General features: G+C 60.7%; 1 protein-coding gene across 1 annotated transcript in view; it reads left to right on the plus strand.

The window, feature by feature from the left end:
- The window catches only part of C2CD2 (C2 calcium dependent domain containing 2), a 45,545-nt gene extending 24,687 nt beyond the window's left edge, over positions 1-20,858 (plus strand). Inside the window, exons 6-14 of the mRNA XM_016143437.2 lie at positions 1,538-1,661; positions 2,239-2,347; positions 3,184-3,248; positions 5,256-5,380; positions 5,810-5,978; positions 6,795-6,908; positions 8,851-8,978; positions 10,680-10,959; positions 17,126-20,858. Coding sequence (XP_015998923.2) covers positions 1,538-1,661; positions 2,239-2,347; positions 3,184-3,248; positions 5,256-5,380; positions 5,810-5,978; positions 6,795-6,908; positions 8,851-8,978; positions 10,680-10,959; positions 17,126-17,337 — 1,326 coding nt within the window. The 3' untranslated portion in view covers positions 17,338-20,858. The remainder of the gene's footprint in view (positions 1-1,537; positions 1,662-2,238; positions 2,348-3,183; positions 3,249-5,255; positions 5,381-5,809; positions 5,979-6,794; positions 6,909-8,850; positions 8,979-10,679; positions 10,960-17,125) is intronic.

Consider the following 20,858-nt stretch of genomic DNA (forward strand, 5'->3'; position numbering starts at 1 on the left):
AAATTTTTAATGTCCACGTTTGAGGAACTTGAGAAAATAGTGTATTTTCAGAATGCATAGACTCAGAAGATAAAAGGACCCAAGCTCCTGGGAGCGTCTGAGTGCTCGCTTCCCAGCACGTCATCAGCTGGGTTCAAATAAACTCAGACGCACTCTCATTGACGAGAAAGAGACCGAAACCACCCTGAGTGGAATGATGCTTTTTAAGTAAACGTGTGGAGTTTATGTATCAAAATAGCATGTGTGTCGTACATGTGGTCGGCGTTTCCAGGGAAACAGCCAGGAGGTTGTGGACATCCCGTCAGCCTCCGTCACAGCGGTGCCGTTCTTTACGCGAAATCCCTAGAGAGAATTGATTATGGAAGCTGCGGGGTCCTCGCAGTCCGAAGGTCTGCGGGCTCGAGACCCAGGAAGAGCCCGTGTTCCATTCGAGCCCGCGGGCAGGAGAAGACTGGTTTCCCCAGCCAAGGCAGGCAGGAGGGACTGCCTCTCCCCTGGGCAGGTAGCCTTTGTTCTCTTCGGCCTTCAGCTGACGGGGCGAGGCCCATCCACGTTTGGGAAGATGGCTGCTTTACTCAGTCTGCTGGCTCACACATGAGTCTCTGCCACAAACAGCCTCACAGAAACACCCGGAACGACGTCTGACCGAATGCCCGGGCACCTGGGCGGCGGTCGCGTTGACGCACATAGACAGTTGAGGACCGCGTCCGGAGCCCATCCCAGCCGCGCGAGCGCTGTGTCCAGGGGTCGGGCGGGGCCCGAGGGGCCCTCGCCGTTGCTGCCTGTCCTCGCAGCTCACCACTGGCAAGGCCCTGCTTCAGAACAGTGACCTAGAGGACCCGCGTGTCCCATCAGGTGTTAGCGAGTGTCCCCCCAAAAGGCACTCTGAGGTCAGATCCCTCCCTGAAAGCTTTCGCAGTGTGGAGTCCTGTGCCGTCTCTGAGAAGCCTGTCTAGGCCCCCACGTGTTTGTAACTGGGGCGGGGGGTGCTCTCAGGAGAAAGCTGCTTTGAGAAAGGCGGGGTTCAGGGCGGGACCTTCAGGCTCGGGAGGGTTTCTGCTGGAAGCGCCTTCGTGCTGGTCCAAGGACGGGATGCCCGAAGCTGGTCCCAGCGGGGCCTGCCTGTCCCTCGCCAGCGCAACACCTGGACGATGCTTAGGTGTCCCCCACGTGGACAGCGGTCAGCCCGAAGGCGGGACGTGGCCCCTCACGTCCGGCTGGTGTCACGGCCGGTGCTGGCGGGCTGCAGACATGCCTGCAGCCTGGAGAGGGCGCCCTGCTCCCTGCAGCTCCCGGCCTGGGTCAGCGGGGAGCCCCTGGCCTCAGCGTGGCGGTGGGAGCCGGAGCCGCTCTGGCCGACCCTGATGCTGCTCGCTTTCTCTTTCTCGTGGATGTAGGAGGCGCCCGGCAGGGGGGTGATGCTGGGGGTGGTGCCCTGCCTTCCCATGACAAGGGAGGGCTGTCTCAGGGCCGGCGGGGTTCCGGCCTCCGCCGTCCTCGGCCTTGCCGCAGGTCACCGTTCCTTCTCCTCCTGCAGGATCTCCAGCGCGCCTCCTCCGCCCCTCAGGACCCCTGCCCTCCCAAACCTCCGAGGGCTCATGAACTCAAGCTACTGGTGAGGAATGTCCGCGCCTCGCTGCTAGACGGTGCCGGAGCGCCAGGTGGGTGGCCGTGCTGCCAGAGCCCCCGGGCGACGGCAAGGCCCCTGGCCGGGGGCAGCAGTGACCGGCCTGTGGCACGGCCCGAGTGGAGGGGTCACCCGTGGGTTCTCAGTGGCCTTCGGTTTCTCCTGGGGCTCCCTCCAGTTGGGTCTGCAGTGTGATCACTGCCTTCGAGCCAAAAGGAGCCCTTGAAGGTCGTAACACGACCGTTAAAATACGAGCCAGGTCATGCATACGCGGTTAGTCTTGTCCAGAAGTGGGGCCCCCACCTCTGCTGCACTAATGTTATCCCCAAGGCATGTCCGCCACCGGGAGCCTGTGCCTGCGGCCAGCACTGAGTGGGGAGCAGGGTACCTGGGGTCAGTCTGGGTTCTGGACATTAAACGAGGGTAGAAAAATCTTTAGCGCCGAAGTAGGGTGCTTTGAGAGTGGAAATGGAAGAAAGATAGGCCCCTTCTGAAGCTGGTGAGCCGAGACCGCAGGCATTTTATTCAGCCTTTCTTTTATATGCAAAAATGGCCTGAAGGGATCAGGAAACCCCAGTAAAAGCCCAGTGGGGCCCTCTGCTCCATTTCAGGCAACCGGAACCTGCTGTGCATGCTCCAGCTGAACGAGCCGGTGCAGAAGCTGTCCAGCGCCCTCCCCCCAGACACTACGGACCTCACCTGGGACGAGGAGTTCACCTTGTGCGTACAGCTGGGTCCCCGTGGGCTCGGAGTCCCCAGCCACACCTGGTGCAGACCGCCAAACCCCAGCATCACTTAGTAGCACCGTTTAGACCAGAAACAATGTTTACAACAATTTCCTAAAGTGTATCAAGCCTCTGAGGCGCCTTTAAGTCAAACATGAGCTTCTGTGGGAAGGTAGCTCTTAATGCTGACTTCTTCCTTACCTGCGTCCCCAGGCCCTGTCCTGACAAGGCGGAATGTTGTCGGGTGGGCTCGTTAAAGCATTGGGTTAATTAAGTCTCGGCAGGGCCAGACATTGGAACACGAGCAGCCGATTAAAAGTGATGCTGCCCTGTAGTTACTGTCCTGGAAAGAGGCAGGTGGTATCATAAGTGAAAAAAAAAAAAAAAAGTTACAAAGAAGGAGAGAGGTGTATCATGTCTGTATTTGGGGTTTAGACAATTATACGAGTCCCCTTTTGATAAAGTAACTAATGGCCACGTGTGGCTCTTAAAATCTCAAGTCATTAAAATTAAATCCAGTCCCTCTGTTTGCATCGGCCGCATTTCAGGTTCTCAAAAGCCATATGCGGCTCGTGGCCGCCATATTTGACAGCACCTATATCACTGTCATCATCCAGAAAGTTCTGTCGGGTAATCCTAAGAGGCCAGTCAGCAAATGTCAACAGTAACCACTTCTGAATAGTGAGGTTGCAGATAATCTTTATACCTTTGGTTATATGTCTCTATAGTTTTTAAAATATTGATGATGACTTTATAATCAGAAAAAAAAAAGCTATTTCAAAGCGTGACAAAGCACCTTCGAGGACTCACAGCTTTTTTTCCTTTCCACAGTGAGTTGAATGCCAAGTCCAAGGAGTTGTGCCTGCAGATTTCAGAGGATGGGACACCCTCGGAAGGTGGGTGGCTACCAGGTAGATGAGGCCTTGCTCTCTGGAAGGGCCCGCCAGCTGACCATGGCCTTGGGAAGCTGCGAAGGGCGGAGACCCAGAGGAGGCCAGCCCCTCCCCCCATACCACTCCGGGTCTCCCCGTGGGAATGTTTGGTTGAAGATCCATTTCGGTCATTAACAAGGTCATACATTTTGGGAAAGTATGTTCCATGGGTTTTTTTAGTTGGTTTGTTTTTTAATATCCAAAATCTTTCATGAAACAATTCTTGGCTTAGAGAAGCAATTCTCAAACCTCTTAGCCTTAATAGACCATCATCATTATTATTATTATCATTATTATTATTATCATCATTATTATTATTGTGAAATACACGTGGCATAGCATTTACCGTCTTAGCCATTTTCGAGTGTGGTTTGGTGACATGAGTGTGTCCACGCCACTGTGCAGCCAACCCCACCACCCATCTCCAGAATGAGGCTCCGTCCCCCCTAAACACCGCCGCCTCCCGCGCCCCCTGCCCCGGCCCCTCCATCCTGCGTCCTGTCTCTGCATTTCAACTGTCCTTTCCTTGTAAAATAAGCCGCAGTGGCTTGAGTCGGACACGTGCTTCAGGTACAAGAGAACAGAAGGGAAATCGCTAAAGCGAATGTGGACCCCCACCTGTACCTGTGTGTGAGTCGGTAGTTTCAATGTTTATTAGATTTTTTTAAAAATCCCAATAAACACACCAAAATCGAAAGGGGGGGGGAATAACCCGTAACATGCTTATCCAGCCGTGCAGCCCAGCCACTGGGTCATCTCCTGATGTTCTCACACCAGGAACAAGATGCTCACACTTCTGGTTATTGGCCAGAATTCTGCGGTGACTCCCATGACTGGCAGCCTTGAGATACCTGGGCTGCTCCCGAGATAAGAGCCGGGGTCCCCAGAGCGGGCAGGTGTGGGGACACAGGCTCGGCCGCTGAGGGAAGCCGGCCCCTAGTCCACCCTGGGGCGCCACGCCTGCCCAGCCCAACAGGGACTGTGAAATTCCACACCTGAAAAAACAAACCAGGGAAGAGCCATAGAACCGTTACTCAGACGCATATATTTTGAACGTTTTGCCCATTTCCTTTATTATTCGTGTTCACGCTTGGTGCTCGCTCTCACGTATTGTCCCTCTCCACGCACCCACGTAGACGTGTGGACTGTGAGCGTAGTGCCGTGCCTCATGGCCCCTCACCCCTCGACGCCTCATTTCCTGTGAGCAGGGACAGCCTCTCAGGCGTCCGCGGCACGATTCTCAGCTCCCCGAGCGCGCGCCTCGCGGCCCCGCGGGCCCCCCCCCCCCGTGTTCCGGTTCCCACCAGCCGACTCACCCGTGTCCCTCGCGGCACTTGCTTTTCGGCAGTGTAAGAAACATCCAGACCCGTAGAGAATTTCTATGCAATTTAACTTGAGCCGCGCTGACGACACATTCCGGGGAGCAAGATCTCCAATCTCGCTCTAGAGAATGACAGTTTAGCAGCGTCTTTGATGCGTCTGGAGTTGAGGGAGGAGGAGCACGTGCAGGGGGTGCCGGGCGGGGCCGCGCTGCAGGTGGTTAAGGCCGCGTGCCCTGCGGGGGGCCCTGGAGGGTGGCTTGGTGCTGGAGGGACTGAAGGAGGCATTTCAGAGGTGTGTGAACCTCGACGCCCAGAAACGCGGGTGGGGGGCTGGCTCAGGGCAGGGACGAGCCTGTCACTGGAGAAGTCGTGTGCCTGGGGCGTGACTGCCCGCCGTGACCCGGCCGCCCCGTGAGGTCACTTGCCTTAGAGCCCCTTTGCCGTTCAGTTTCTGCTCCAGGCCAGGGCCACACGTTGCCGTCCTCACCGCCTCTCCTGGCTTCCTTCGTGGTTATGACAGTGACATTTGTCCAGTGGTTTCAGGCGGACGGGACCGATCGGGAGTTCGCCCCGGCTGCAGCAGCTCACGCGGACCCTTCCCTCCCGTGGAGACGTCATGGTGCTCATTTCTCGTCTCCTGTCTTTTCAGCTCTGCTGGCGATGACCACTGTCCCTTTAGATTTGTTTAAGAAGCAGCCTTCCGGGCCACAAAGCTTCGCGCTGACCAGCGGGCCCTCGGCGGGCAGCTCGGTGTTGGGTTCGGTCACCGCGGAGGTAGGTGTCCAGGTCCCAGCCCGACCCGCTTAGACGCGTCTTCGTTTCTGTCTGTCTGTCTGGCTCTGGCGTGAGGTGAGGAGCCGGTCGGGGAGGAACCGCGGTTTCACGCTGTGCGTCCGTGGACTTGACCGGGACGCCTCCTGCCCGTGACCACGCCGAGCCGCCTGCCGCGTGACGGGGTTTTCCGGGAGCGCGGTCCACCCCACAGCGGGCTGTGCTGCGTCGTTTGCTCCTCCACCCTTTGGCCCCATCGTTACGTGTCGCGTGGCCGGATTTGAGCGTGGGTCCTGCCGGCCCCCCGTCAGCTCTGGGGCGGTCCGGGTTCGCTCTCGTACTAAGTGACAGTGACTGGAGACATGCGTGGGCGTCCACAGTGGGCGGGGCTGTCCCCGCACTCACGCTGAGGCACGACCGCCTTCTCCGCAGTTCTGTTTCGTGGAACCCTGCGAAGCGAGGCCCCGGCAGAGCCCGCCGCCCGCCGCCAAGGTAGAGAAAGACCGCACGGTGATGCCGTGCGGCACCGTGGTCACCACCGTCACCGCCGTGAAGACCAAGCCTCGCTTCGACGCGGGGCGGGCGTCCCCGCTGAGCCCCGGTGAGAGGGGGACCCACCCCTGGGCCGGGCCCCAAGCCCCGCCCTCCCCGGGGAGACCTGGGCCGTGAGCGCGGGAGGCCGGGCTGCGGGCGGCCGGTCATAACGCGGTGGCACGGGGAGCGCCGTGCCCAGCGAGACCTCTGTGTAGAACGTTTCTTTTTTTTTTTTTTTTTTTTTTTAAAGAAAATCACCTTTCTATTTTGTCAAATAAATGCGTGACAAGCCGAAGTAAGGTTCCACCAGTAGTATATTCTGAAGCTGAAGTTTAGGTGTTAGATGAACAGCTCGTTAGAGGGAGTGGTCCGTGACGTTTGCGTGGGGGCAGTTCGCTGGCTTAGACGTCAGGTCGGTGCACAGTTTCCGATGTTAAACATCGTCTACCAGGAGGCTCGATGTGCAGCCCGTCTAGAGCCCCCTGAATTCTGCGCCTGCCCCCACAGCCACTGCCTCGGAGCACGACTTCTGCATAAGCGTATGAGTTGTTATTTATACTGTGTTTCTGCTCATACAGAAATATCTTCCCAGGATAGACAGCCTGGCACAGTTCTTGAATGCAAAAACAGACCGTGAAATTCTGGCTTCATTAAAACATTTCTGCAATTTGGTGTAAACCTGAGCTTCCAACACCCTTTTTGGCAATTCCCCTCACCCCACCCCCCGAAAAACAAAAAAGCCACGAGAGAGAGTGTTCCAAACCCGCACGGTTTGCCCCTCCCGACCGCGCACGGCGGGGTGGGAGCGAGGTGAGGTTTCACCGCCCCGTCGCCGGATCCAGACGCGGTTTGGGGGCCCCTGTAACCGGCGTCTTCCCGGCAGACTCTCCCCTCAGGACGCCCGTCAAGGTGAGGGTGATTGAGAAGGACATCTCCGTCCAGGCCATCTCCTGCTGCAGCGCCCCCGTCAGCAAGACGCTGTCTTCCTCGGACACAGGTACGGCGTCCCCGGCCCGTCCTGCGCCCTCCCCGCCCCCCCCCCCACCCGACGAGAAGCCCGGGTTCCCCCTTGGCGGTTCGGGAAGCGTTTTCGAGGAGCGAGTGGAGAGCTAGAGGGCGTAAAGGGGAGTCGGAGCTGGCCGAACGCCGGGAGGGGTGTTTCGGGCCCTGCCGTCGTTGTGGGGGACGCGTCACACACGCCGCCCGGCTCGCGCCGCGCTTTGTAAGCCGTCGGCACGTTACCGTTTCTCGTGTTCAACACGCCGGTTACACGACTGTCGTGGAGTAGGTAGGACTCGGGCGACATGGTCAGAAAGGCAGCTTGATTTTTCTGTCCACCTGCCCTCGCGAAGCCTGTTTAACAGGAGGCATCCCCCCGCCGCCAAGGACTCCAGGTGCCAGTTTCCCATTTTCATGGTCATTTTCAGGCAATAACTATCTTTAATGAGATGTCGTGATGTCTCTCTGAATCACAGCGTAGTTAGTGTGCATTTCGGGGTTTAATGTGCCCCCTGGCACGTGGGACCCACGTCACGGGCAGGGCAGGTCGGCGGCTTCTGTCTGGCCGCCCCGCACCCGCTGGGCCTGGTTCCGCTGTCGCCAAGGCCGAGGACGGGCCGGGAGTAGCGGGCGGGGCCGCGGGCTCAGCCGGCCGTGCTGTCTGGGGTGTGCCGCGCCCTCTCTGCCCGGCGGGGCGGGAAACGGCCTCCCCCCGCTGCGCTGCAGGGCCCCCCAGGCGTGACTCCTGCACACGGGGCTCCGTCTCAGCTTCCGCCCGGCAGTACGTCCGCCGCCCTGTACTGCGGGGGTCCCCTCGCCTGGGCCGGGCCCCTTTGCAAAGACCCCAGGCCGAGGTTCCCGCTGCAGGCTCGTCGTCAGGGCTCGGGTGCCGGCCCCGGGCGCCGGCCCCCTCTGTGCAGCGGGGCTGAGTGGCTTTCGCGGGCACCCCGGCCCCTTGGCCGGGCAGAGGAGCCACACACATGCCCGTCCCTCGGAGGCGCGGGAGGCGCGGCGCAGCTGTCCCCGTGACCCCTTCCCCGCGACCCTTCTCCTCATCGCGGGTCACGACCCAGCGGGCGCCCCCGCCGGGCCCTGTCACCGCCCCCCAGGGCCGCGGCGTCCCCCTCCCTGGGCCGCCACCGGGCCCCGTCACCGCCCCCCGGGGCCGCGGCGTCCCCGTCCCTGGGCCCCCGCCGGGCCCTGTCACCGCCCCCCAGGGCCGCGGCGTCCCCCTCCCTGGGCCGCCACCGGGCCCCGTCACCGCCCCCCGGGGCCGCGGCGTCCCCTTCCCTGGGCCGCCGCCGGGCCCTGTCACCGCCCCCCCGGGGCCGCGGCGTCCCCCTCCCTGGGCCACCGGGCCTGAGTGGCAGGTGCCGTGCAGTGCTGTTCCTCCTCCGTGTCCCTTCGGCTCGACTTTGGCGGGACTGTGCGTCCTGGGCGGCCGCTCTGTGTCCCGGGCCCCTGGCGGGCATCCCAGCTCTGCCTCCGGCCAGGCTGCCGGGCCGTGCCCCCATGTCCCAGAGGAGGCCTCGGAGAGCGCCCGCCTCGGGGTCGGGGGGCGCCTGGGTGCAGTCAGGCGCGCAGAGCCCTCTGCACGGCCCGGGGGTCCCGACGCTGGCGTGTGCCGAGAGCCACGGGAGCGCGCCGCCCTGGCGCCCGGCCCCTCGCGGCCTGAGCCCTGCCGCGGGTGGCCACCCACTTGCCTCTCGCAGTTCACAGGCCTCCCCAGGGTCGGAGGTCGTTTGCGTGTCGACCTGCTCTGGTCAGCTCAGTTTTTCGTCAGCTCTGTCGGGGCGCACCTCGCACACACAGACTCGCGCGGACCCCGTGTGCACTCGGCAGTGCGTGTCGCGTGACCACGCAGGGCGTCCGCTGTGGACCAGGGTCCGCGAGCGGAGTTCCTGGCTTTGGCTGACATGTCCACGCCGCCTCCCCCGCAGAACTGTTGGTGCTAAACGGCTCGGATCCTGTGGCCGAGGTCGCCATCCGGCAGCTCAGCGAGTCCTCGAAGCTGAAGCTCAGGCCACCACGGAAGAAGAGCACCATCATCATATCGGGGGTCTCCAAGGTGAGCCGCGTCTGTCCCCGTCACCCCCTGCGCCCCCCCCCACCCCTCTGCCCTGCCCGGATCTCCCCCCCCACCCCGCCCGAGCACCACCATCATATCAGGGTCTCCAAGGTGAGCCCTGCCCCTGCCCGGACCACCCCCCACCCCGCCCTGCCCGGAGAAGCTGGCCCCGGCTTGTGATCCAGCTCCAGAAAGCCCCGTCTAGAATTAGAAGTCCCTGTCCCTTGCCCAGCGGGGCCGACTGGTGGCATTTCATTCACAAAGCCCATCCTGTTTACAAAGGAAGCGTGAACTTTTCCGAGGGGGGTGGGGGAGGGATGGGGGTGCTTTGGTTGTTGAGAGGTCGGTGAATCATTCAAAGAAAAGTTACTGAAAGAGAGAGACCCAAGGACCACTGGGGCGGCCCTCTGGGACGGACCCCGCCCCACCACCCCGGGTCCTCGGACAGCGACAGCGACTTTCACTTTCCACATTACGCATTTCCACACCGTTCTGACTTTTTTTGCAGTGAACGTGTTTGCCTTTTGCAGTTAGAAATGAGGCTTGTTTTTGAACGTGTCCGATCCCACGCCTGCCTCCTCCTGCTCAGTGACGTTTGTCCCGAGCAGGCGGTGGGGGCGTGGCCAGCCCGACTGTGCACCAAGCGGGCCGGGCTGCTGGAGAGGCCACGGGACAGTCCCTTGCTCCTCCTTAACGTTTCAGACTGAGCAAGGAGGTGTGAGCAGGCGGGACCTTGGCAGATTCGATGGCAGGAGGGGACCGGGAGGAGGAGGGCTCGTTGACACCTCGAGGGCACCCTGGGGTGGGCCTGGCAGGCGCACTGAGAACCCACCTCCCAGCTGCGGGAGGGGGGCCGGGGTGAGCCACCACTGCTGCCACTTCACCCGGTGCGGGGGGCCAGCACTCGGGCCCCACAGGCGCAGCTGGCTGGTGGCCTTGAGCGGGTGCTCCCGGGGTCACCCGGGAGCTGGGCGGTGCCTCTCAGGGCGTCCCGTGCCCTCCAGCATCCAGCAGGCAGCGCTGGCACCTCCGGGAGAGCCGGGACCCCAGGCTTTAGTGTTTAGTTGCTGTGTCGTGGTCCTGGACGAATGTGAGACTTGCAGCCCATCTCCTTGAGGCTTTCTCTGAGGCTTCGTCTCAGCATCGTCAGGAACGCGTGGATGTTAGCGTTAAACGCCCCCGACTCTCAGTCGTTATTCCTTCTACCGGCGCTTCATGATGGTCCCTTCCAAGTCCGCGGGCTCCTTAGTCAGGGAAGCACACGGCAGACCGGCACATGCCCGCTCTGTGCCCGCTGCGGCCGCTCCCCGCCCCTCGGCATAGCTTATCACACGAGCAAAACCCTTTGGGTGCAAAGCGTGGGCCTGTTGGTTTAAGATGCCGTAGGCACAGAGGCTCAGAGGAGCTGGACCGGGAGCTCCACGCTCACCTCCCTGTCACCCCTCCGCCTGAAAAGGAGGTACTCACTCTCCCGCCTCACCTCCGGGCCCCCCACAGCTCCTGCAGCCGGGCCAACTGCTGGTGGGGGGGTCCCCAGCCTCCGTGACACCCTCCAGACCACGAGCTCAGCCCTGACCCGCTCCACAGTTCAGCCCTCCGGCCCCTGGGGGCCGGGGCCTCCTCCGTCACAGCACTCACCCATCGGGGGTCTGGGCGGGGTGTCCCTGGAGCGTCCCTCACGCTGGCCCTCTCTCCCGACAGACCTCACTGTGTCAGGACAGCGATGCTGGCCTGATGCTGGACTATGCGGCCTCCATGGACAGCGTCCGTGGAGAGGAGGCCCCGTTGCAGCCAGAGGCACCCGCAGCCTCCGCTCCCCCAGAGGAGGACGCCTCGGCTGGGGCCCCGCCAGCCCTGGAGCCCCAGGACTGCGAGCCGGCCCCCTGGGACTTGGAGGCGGCGCCACGGGAACTCGACACAGATGAGCTGTCTGAGAGCTCCCTGAGCGTCTCGGAGCCAGGCGCCGCCAAGAAGCATAAAGGTACCTGCCCCCCGCAGCCCAAACCCCCAGCGACGGCCTTGCTCCACGCTGCCTTCCGGGCCGGGTTCCCAGTCTGCTTTCTCCCCTGGCCATCCCGCCCTCAGCCTCTCCCCTCAACCCCCCAACGCACCTGCGCCCAAGGTCTGAGCCCGGTCGGGAAGGGGGCCTTCGGAGTCCTTCCGAGTGCGAGTGCTGGGGTCACCTCTGCCTTTGGGGTGCATGCCTCCTCTGTCCGAGCAAAGCCAGGTGGAGGCCGGGTCCCCCCCTGCTGGGACATTGGCGCCTCTGCTCACTGTGCCTCAGACTCTCCCTCTGGCTAAGAGCAAACCCCAGCTGGGACCCAATGGGACCACGGGGGAGACAAGCCCTCCAGAAAGTCAGCAGGTTACGCTCGCGTGTGTGTGCTGACGAGGGGCCCCTTTCATCAGAGAAACGCCTAGTTTTCCGCCAGCTCTAAACCGGAGCTTTAAATCTGTGATTTCTTCTCCATGTCGGTGCTTTGGATGAGAGTGACCTGGAGGCTAGGGACCGGGGGGCAGAGGCGAGGCCCCAAGACTCGCCGAGCCTCGGCGTTCTCTCTCTCAGTGGGGACGTGCCCGCCTCCCGCCAGGCAGTAAGGGGCCCCCAGGGCAGACGTCAGGGTGGGAGCCGCAGGCAGGAGCCTGAGCCACACAGAGCGTGACAGGTGTGGCTGGTGCTGAGTCCTCGCTCCCCGCGAGTGTAGACATCAGGCAGCCCCGGGCGCCCCCGGGCTGTTCGGAGCCCTGGTCGGCCGTCGCCGTGGCCTCTCTGAGCCTTCGTTCTTCGTGCTGGAGACCGGTGGTTCTCAGGGCGATTGTGCCCCAGGGCACACCGTGTGTCCGGGGAAAGGTTCCAGGGTCACAGCTGCGAGCGGGGTGTGGCGGGTAGAGCCGGGGTGCCACCCAGCACTGCCCGGTGCCCGGGAGACCCCCGTGCAGCATTACGTGGCCCCGTTCCCAGGTCCGGGACCCCACCGTAGAGGGCCCCCATCCCTCCTCGCTCACCTTGTCCTGCTTGCTCTGCGTCCCTCCCCCGCGACCCATCCACTGGCCAGAGCAGAGTGGGGACAGAGGGGGCAGGAGTCGAAAGACGGGGAGAGACAGAAAGGAGGATCCCTGGGAACCATCCCCGGCCCGCGCATCGAAGACGGGACCGCAGGCCGCCATCCGGCCCCTCATGGGGGTCTTGGGCGGATCATCCCGTGGAGTGAGCCTGGGGACCGGGAGCTGCTTGGGATGCGAGCTGTGGCCTGCACAGGGACCTCCATGGTGCTCCTGTCTGTGAGGCTCGGCCCAGGTTATGGGACGGACGGCCCGCAGGGCGGTACCCGCTCTGGCCTGGACTTGGTCTGGGGGCCGGGCAAGCCCCAGGGAGCTCTCCCGGGCCTGAGGCAGGCAGGTGGGTGCCGGGCAAGGTAGAAAGCAAGTCGGGGCGCAGGGCGGGGTGCCCCTCCCTCCCTTCTTCCAGCATCAACGCGTGCGGCCTCTCCTCCTCGCGGCGCCCGGACCCCACCCTCCCGGTTCGTGCTCCGAGGCCGCGCTCGCCGACCCCAGGCCCATGCATCCCACCACCTCCTCCCCTCTCTGCTTTCCTTCTGGAGAGTTCTTTCCTCCGCCTTCCTTCCTCGCTGTGTCATGGCCGTCCCGCTCCTTTCTTGTCACCGGCCAAGCGGGTGACACCCCTCAAAACAGGCGCCTCGGGGCACCGAGGTGTCAGGCAGGCGTGGGAGGCCTCGCCTGGCTCACGCTCCGGGGCGTGGCGTGTGAGGCCATCACGAGGACGTCCGGCCGCCTCCCCTCCTCTCCCGGCCGGGCTCAGGCCCGAGGCTTCGGAAGGGACGGATCGGACAGTGTTTTACAACGTCTCCTCCTCGCCAGCGTTTCTGAGAGGTCGCGCTCAGCCTCTCTGCGAGGTAGCGTCGGAGCCTCCCGCAATCACGTGTTGTGGGAGCCAAATAGTTTTTCATTTCCTGCCCCCAATTTTTAAAATTGATGATATGGGGAGCGGCTTCCCGGAGTCTTCTCTCGTTTTTTAACTAAAGCTTTTTTTTTTTTTTTCTTTTTTGGCCTGAATTCTCCCTGTGCCTTCTGTTGTAGCAAGGCGTTTTAACCACGTTTCCCGGAGCGGCTGCATATGTAGCATCCTGGAACGTTGCTGTTCACAAACGTGCGTGCGGTAACGCCGCAGCCAATGCGGGAAACCTGCTCCCCAAATTTGGGTTTATTTTTAACGTAACAAAACAGCGACGTGGCCGCCCGTCGCTGGGAATGTGCTTCCCGCGGCCGGGCTGTGCGCCGCGCGGTGGCTCGGATGGTGGCGTTCACGTTACGTGTGTCTGATCACAATTAAGAACGAAAGTAGCGATGGAGAAACGTTAAGGGGGAAAAAAAAAAGCCTCACGGACACAGCGGCTTCGCGTCTGCTGAAGCGTCGCGGCTCTCACGGTCTCTCGTTCTCGCTTTGCTCCCGCACACGCGCTGCCTCCCCTCTTCACCTCGGGCTCGTCCCTCGCACGTAAGAGAGTCGCTGTGCCAGCCAGCATTAATTGCCTGCACAGTAAGTTATTTTCGTCTTATATTTCTTACAAAATTTAGTAAAGCCTCGCTGCGAGAAAAGCACATCCCAGGACGAGGAGGACCCGGTCCCCTCCCCTTCCTCCCCCGACCCCCGGCCCCCGGTCCCTTCGTAGTTGTGCCTCCCTAGGGTGCCAGTGTTCCCATTTTCCTCCTAAGAAACGCCGCGGCCAGCTTCCTCGGGCAGGTTCGACTCGGCCTCTGTGACCCGAGGGGACGGAGCCGCTCGCCGGGACGTCCGGGCAGCGCCCCCTTCACTCTGTTCGGTTCCGAGGAGCAGCCGCTTTTATAAACGGCCCTTCCGTGGTTCTGCTCCACACCTGAAGCTGCCCCCGGGGCAGGACACTACACTTTCTGAGGTCACTTCTGGTTGATGTTGTCCTGCCCGTGGGACAGTAAGACGGCTTCCCCAGTGAGCGGTTTATGTCCCTGAAGACAAGGGAACGAATCTATTCAAGCTGTAATTTAGAATGATTATTTTTAATTCCTTTACGTATTGTTTATCCTTTAGCCTTCTCGTGATTTTTTAAAAAAACTTAGCTAGAACCAAGTAACGATTTATTTCCTCCTCCCTGTTCCCCATTTACAATTTTATTTGCCTCGAATTTCACAGAACCTGTCTCCCAGTCTCACTGTGGGGGAACTTTTGAGGTTCCGGGGGCCTGAGTCTTGCTCCGTGCCCGCTGGTGTGGGTGGGGGGGGGCCGGGACACACACGTCAGGCTCGTGAAGCCCGGCGGCCCCGCCCCACTGCCGTGAGCGTCCCCGTCAGCTAGCCGGCCGGTCCCACGGCACAGGCCAGACCGTTAGTCCTGGTGTCAGTCAGGGTTCTCCCGAGAACCAGACCAGGAGGCTCCGTGTCTTAAGGACCTGGCTCCTGTGACTCTGGGGGCTGAGGAGCCGGAGACTGCAGGGCTGGCTGGCGGTGGGGCGGCTGGGCCTCGAGGCAGGTCACCGCCTCCTCCAGGAAGCCCCGGCTTTTGTGCTTCAGGCGTTTAGGGATTGGATGCAGCCCATCCGCATATCCAGGGCCACCTGCTGTGGGTCACGGCAGCTGCTGGCTGGTCTTCCCCTCCTCCAGCAGGTGCCTTCCCAGCAGTGCCCGGGTCAGCATTTGTCACAGGGCGCCCCAGCCCAGTGGCCGCAGAAAGCCGACCACACGGCTGTCGCCGGTCAAGGCAGCCGCGTTAGCTTCACTTCCTGTGTGGGCCGCGACCACTCCGGCCGGTGGCCACGCTCACCCCGCACCTTCTGTGACGCAGCGGCCGCTTTTAAGCAGACGTTAACATTTTTTGTTCAGAAACGACAGCAGAGTCGCCTCTCTGGGTGCCAGTCGCTCTTCACGTTTGAGGAGCTTCCCTGTGGGCCCCGGAGACGGGCGCACGGCGTCCTGTCCTGCCCACGTCACCAGCTTGCCTCTCGAGAGAGAGTCATGTCGTTCCGGAAGCCCGTCCGGGTCCACGCAGGGCGCAGGGCTCTGCTGTGATGTCACCGGACACCTGCCGGCCGCTCCTCAGGGCCGGGTCTGGCCCCTTCCAGCGCCGAGGCCGCCCTTGCCAGCACAGGCGAGCTGGGCACAAGGACGCGGCCTACCAGCCTGTGCCCATGTTAGCGAGGCTTCCGCGTTTGCTAGCCAGGGCCAGGTCCCTCTGAGGTCACCGGGAGACGTGTCCAGGACTCCAGCCTGTAGAATCGCAGACCTCCCCTCACGTGACTGTCCTCTGTCCAAGAAGCTGATGCTGACCCCGTGAAAGCCATGATGAGTCAAGTCAGGGAAACCAGGCGTGATGAGTTGGCTCCTCCCAAGGCCGTGAGGGAGGGGCTGTCCCAGGTGCCCCCAGGCTCTGGTGGTTGCTGGTAGTCTTGAGGTTCCCCGGCCTGGAGGAGCCTCACCCCGAGCTGTCTTGACCTTGACGTGGTGCCTCCCTGTGTGTGTCTGGGTCCAGTTCGTCTTTTCATAAGGTCACCAGTGACCAGAACAGGGCCACCCGAGTCGCTTCCCTATAGCTGAGTCCCCTGTGCGTTGACCCCACCTCTAAGGCCACGTTCCGTTGTACCTGGAGGTTAGGACCAGCCATGTGAATTTTGCAGGGACGCAGCTCAGCCCACAGCACTGCCCCTGCTCGCGCCCTGGGCCCTGGCTCCGCCCCCAGCGCCATCAGCGCAGGGGCGCGCTTGACGTGGCCTTGGCATTAGGGCCTTGGCGACGGGGCCTCCAGGAGAGACCGCCTGACCGCTGGCTCCGCCCCCGGCCGGCAGCTGGCCTGCGGGCGGCGGGTCTGCCCACGTCCACGGGCTCCTTCCCTCCCAGGAGACTCGAGTCGGGGCACGGAGAGTCCAAGTCAACCGGGCGGACCCCTCAGCCCCTCCTGCCCCCCACTCCAGTGTGAGAGCCCCACGTCCTGTGTCCATGGGGGACGTCGCCCCAACCAAAAGCAGGCGCCCCGAGATCAGAAATGCCTCCTAGGCCCCCAGCCCGAGGTCGCCTGGTCAGCCCCTCGCGGCACCCAGGCATCTGGTTCACCCGGTGACTGACCAGTGGGCGCCCCTGCAGGCACCCCGCGGGCGGCTGGTGCGGGTCCTGCGCCCCAACACACCCCACCTGGCGGTCAGCCGCCGCGCGCCGCCTCCTGCGGGGGTTTGTGCGGCTGCGGACGCGGTGCAGCTGCTGCGGCTCGCACGGCCCCACCCCCGACGGCCGTGGCGGGGTTTGTGGGCGCCCCGCCTGTGGAAGGACCCGTGGGGTCTGGCGGGGAAGGGACGGATCGCCACGTTGGCAGCGCAGCTCTTCCAGTCAGGCCCGCCGCCCCCGCCCTCCGCCCCCGCCCGCCGCCCCTGCCGCCGAGCGCGATGGCCAGCCGGGCCGGAGGTGGCAGCAGACCGGTGGGCGGGCCCTCACCCCGCGGCCGCGTTAGCTCGCATTCGACCTCGACGCAATCCTTGCTGCGGAAACCGGCTGCTGCTGCTTCGCTCCTTCCCGTTCTCTGTCCCTCTACCTGACCCCACCTGCAGACTGGTCCGACCTGCGAAACGGGGGCCTGGCGGGTCAGACAGTCACGTTACCGACGTCTCCCGTGACTCAGCCTGATATGTACACGCTGGGATCTGGAGCCATAAAAAATCTTGCTGCCCCAAAGAGTAAATACTGTTTAGCTTTCCTACAGTACCGCACTTGTCGTAAGTCTTTAATTTGGTTTTAACGACATGGCCATCTTTTTGTGGGGTCCATGGTACTGCTTTGCCACTTACACCTGCCTAGTAAAGGGGACTTGGGGGCAGGGGCCGGAGGGGGCGAGGGGCCCAGGTGAGGGCGGCCTGCCGGCACCTGGCTTGACCGGCTCTGCCCGGGGCGCGGGCCCCGAACGGCAGCCCGGCTCGCTGCTGCTCATCATGTTCATTTCATCTCGCACACTCCAGGGCTTCGCACAGGCCAGATCCGGCTGTTTTTCCCACGCCGGCAGCGATGGCTCCGCGGGGTGACACGCCGCTCCTTGGCAGTCACCGCGACTCCCTTTTCCCTTTTCCACTCGGCCTCGCGGCCCCCTGACCAGCCCCCGTGCTTTGCCCTTCCAGGCGGCCTTCTGAGGAGAGGCGCCAAGCTGTTCTTCCGCCGGCGGCAGCAGCAGAAGGACCCCGGCCTGAGCCAGTCCCACAACGACCTCGTGTTCCTGCAGCAGCCCGAGGGGGCGCGGAGGAAGGGGGCGACGCTCACCAGGCTCCTCAACAAGAGGCTGCTGTCCAGGCACAGAAGCAAGAGCGCGGTGAACGGGGAGCCCTGCGCCTAGGCCGCGGCAGCCCCGCGCCCTGCCCCGCGCCCAGCCCCGCCCCGCATCCGACCCCACGCCCGACCCCGTGCCGCGCCCCACCAGGACAGAGCGGGGGTGCGGCGGGCAGGCCGCTGCCGCCTGGTGCCTCGTGCCAGCTTTTCCAGGGGAAGACGACCTGAGTCTCCAGCTGGCAGAGCCCACCCAGCGCCAGACGCGGGGCAGACGGCCCCGTCCACCACGTCCGCGGGCTGGAGCTCAAGATGGGACGAGGGTCGACACTGTGAAGGAAGGCACCACGCGCTGTGGATGCGGCGGGTCCGGGGGCTCGGGCTCGCCCCCCCGCCCCGTGCTCTGACGGGCATTACCCAGAGTCCACACCTGGGCTGCAGCACTCGGAGGCTGGGAACAGTGCACAGGCCACCCCTCCGAAGTCGCAGCTCCGGATGAAGCCGCGCAGCTGGCCCTGAGTGCAGAGGGGTGGGACATGGGCGCATTTGGGTAGAGAAACTACCACGGGAATGGAAACACTATGACAAACGTGGGAAGACATCTGCCTTTGCTATTAGCCATAGAACTCGAAAAATTATGCAAATACCGAGTATATCCTATGCATATTATGCTGAACACTTTTCTAAGTTTACTTTGAGCCTATTTGCAAGTGGGAGATATATAAATTCTTAATGTGGTTTTTACATTTTTCTCTATAGTGTCAAAAGCTCTAATAATACGGTGTAGCAGTTCAACACTCGGATTTTTTCTCCCCATCTGACACACTTTTGAAATGAGAGTGCAGGGAGCCTCTCCGGTGAACGCACCTACGGGAATGCGGTGCCCACACAGACCGGGGTTTTCTCTAGGCCAAGGTCGGTTTGCCAAGTGTTGCCAGTGGCCGAAACAAAGCACTGTTAGGGCGGAAGAGGAAACTTTTACGTCTCCGGTGAGAGCCTTAGGAATGGGAGATTACCAGCCAGGGGCACACGTGTGCTCAGAGTCCTTTCTGGGCCCTTGAAAATTCTACCGTCAACGCTTCACACCTTTTGACGTGGCTCTGTTTTGATTTGCGACGGGAAAAAAAAAAAAAAGATAAACTCGATGTACAGTTTTAACATCCCCCAAATGTCTTTCAAATTACCTTCCACGTCAGCGCAACAAAATTGTCCCTTCGGTCCTCTCCTGAAAGTGCCCCTTTTAGGAGATCTGCTTGTTAAAATGTAGTTGTCCTTAGGACGAAAGGTTCCGATGGTTTAAGAGGATTCATTTTCTCCAACAAGATTTCAAAGGCGCTCGTGAAAACTTGGCTTTTGTCGTGGACGTGAAATTGGGCGAGCTCTCTCCTACTGGTGCTTTTGTTAATCCTTTAACATATTTCAGGGGGTAATAGAGCCATTGGTGAACAAAAAGCTTTATAAAAATCAAAATTATAGATTTTTTTTTCCTTTTTTAGAGGGAGAATTTAGAAAACTACATTAAGAATTCTACTTTACAATGCACATTAAAAAATTCTTACGTATCCCAGTAATTACAAGTGACTGTAGAGCAACTTATTCACCATACTTTGTTTTGAAAGATTCTATTCCAATTTTAATCATTGTAAAATAGCGTCTGGCATTACAAACTATATCAATACTAAGGTTAGCAATCCATTCTAGTCTCTTGGGGACTGATGGTCCTTTTAATGTTCTGTTTTACTTGAAGAAGTTCGTTCCCGTGGTGGGCGGGGCGTGTGACAGACACATACGAATTAAGGTTCTAAGAGGATATCATGTGTCCAAATGTCAGACGCTGATCAGAAGTTCTTAGTACTTTTTTCTTTGTTTGATTTTGAAATTCAGATGGACTCAATTTATTCCAGGGTTTTAGATTGAGTTTCCTCACTCTCCAAAAAAAAAAAAAATTTTTTTAGCTATTCACTGTTTAACACCTCATCAAGGGCCGACTTCCTCAGCTTCCTGGTGACTTAAAACCTCTCCAGGGTCCAGGTGGGCTATCTCTCCCGCGGGTGTGAAGCAGGTGGGTTCGGGGAGGCAGAGTGTTGTCAAGGAAACCCAGGTTTCTTTGTGTCTGTTGTGGACATTGGACATTTGAGAACAGTCCAGGAGCCCGTCCCCCAGACACACACGCTTGGTCTCCGTGGTGGCCTTTGCCGAAAGAGGGTGCTCACGTAGCAGGGGACGAGAAGGAAAAGGACGAGGAGGGGGCATCGGCGTGGCACAGGGAGGCAGTGGGTGGTGTCGATACTGTGAACGTTTCTCTTCCACGCCGTTTGTCCAGGTTTGCGCTTTAGCGGCGTGGGGTTTGTGGAAAGTCAGGGTCGGTAAGGCTAAGTATCATAAAGATTATGCACCAAAGGCGCAACACCCTAATTCGTAGATCATTTAGTCCCTTGCTTCCGCCACCCACTTTAAGTGGCTTGAAGGCTTTTTGTGTTTATGGTTTTGGTGGTTGTTTTTTGGGGTTTTTTTTTTTTTTTTTTTTTTTTTGGTCTTGAACTTTTTGTGGCGTGGTATCTTTTACAAGTGGTTCCTTACGAACACTAATGTTGACACGTGTCTGTCTGGACCCAGGCGCCCGTCGGTTTCGATGGGCGTGCAATGCTTCCGCCCTGCGCGTGTGTCCGGACGTGCGTGTGCTCCGTGGAGGAGGGCAGCGGGGCTTCGCGTGCGAGCGCATTCCAACGTGGCGTCCCGTCGTTCTGGCTGAAAACCTGCTGCGAGGCAGAAGGCTTAGACAGAGCGCTTTATATCGAGTCTCAAGTTTGAGTTCAAGACCCGCCCTTGACTCCTGCGATGGCTGCCTGGCCGGTCACTGCTAACCAATCCTAAATTAGGGGCCCGTCTAGGTTTTCCGAGTGGTTCTGCCGCCACATCGACAGAAGGACGTTGCAAACGTTTTCTCTTGAGCAAGCGAGAAGGATGGATCGGCATGGCTGCCACCGGACGCGCGCGTTTCCTGGGTAGTACTCGCGGCTCGTGCAGCCTCCGAGTACGAGCTGGAGGTCAGAATGCTTGTTCCAGCCACTGGGACATCAGTCTCGGCGCTGGCGTGGACCTCGAGGCCAGGCCCTCCCGCCGCTGCCCCAGACCTGCCAAGGCGCTATCACCAAAGCAAGCGGCCGTGCACCGCCAACCCCTACAAGGGACACTCAGGTTGCCTCGGCGGGGTTCCTTCCCCTCAGCATCCCCGCTCCACCTGGAAGGAGGCATTCACCTGCCGTTTACGCAGCTTCCAACTGGTCAGCAACGTACCGTTTAGAGTTTAGCCTTGTCGTTTTTATTTTTTTTTGCCTAATGTCACATCAAGGCTGCATTTTAAAAAAAGAAAATGAAAGGTTTTCTAGGTATGTGGAGAGGTTTGGCTTGTGATCAAGTGATGAATTTACATGACAATGATTGTATTTCTCAGTAGCACTTTAAAAGCCAATGGCAGTCCTGCACCAGCCCCCCCCACCCCCCACCCCCATGTGGTGGGTTCATTTGAGGACGAGGTGGCCGGAACATGAGTGGTCTTTCAAGGAATAAATGTGCACATGGAACACTAAA

This window comes from Rousettus aegyptiacus, unplaced genomic scaffold (genome assembly GCF_014176215.1).
Source record: "Rousettus aegyptiacus isolate mRouAeg1 unplaced genomic scaffold, mRouAeg1.p scaffold_m13_p_4, whole genome shotgun sequence".
In the NCBI taxonomy this organism is placed as follows: domain Eukaryota; kingdom Metazoa; phylum Chordata; class Mammalia; order Chiroptera; family Pteropodidae; genus Rousettus; species Rousettus aegyptiacus.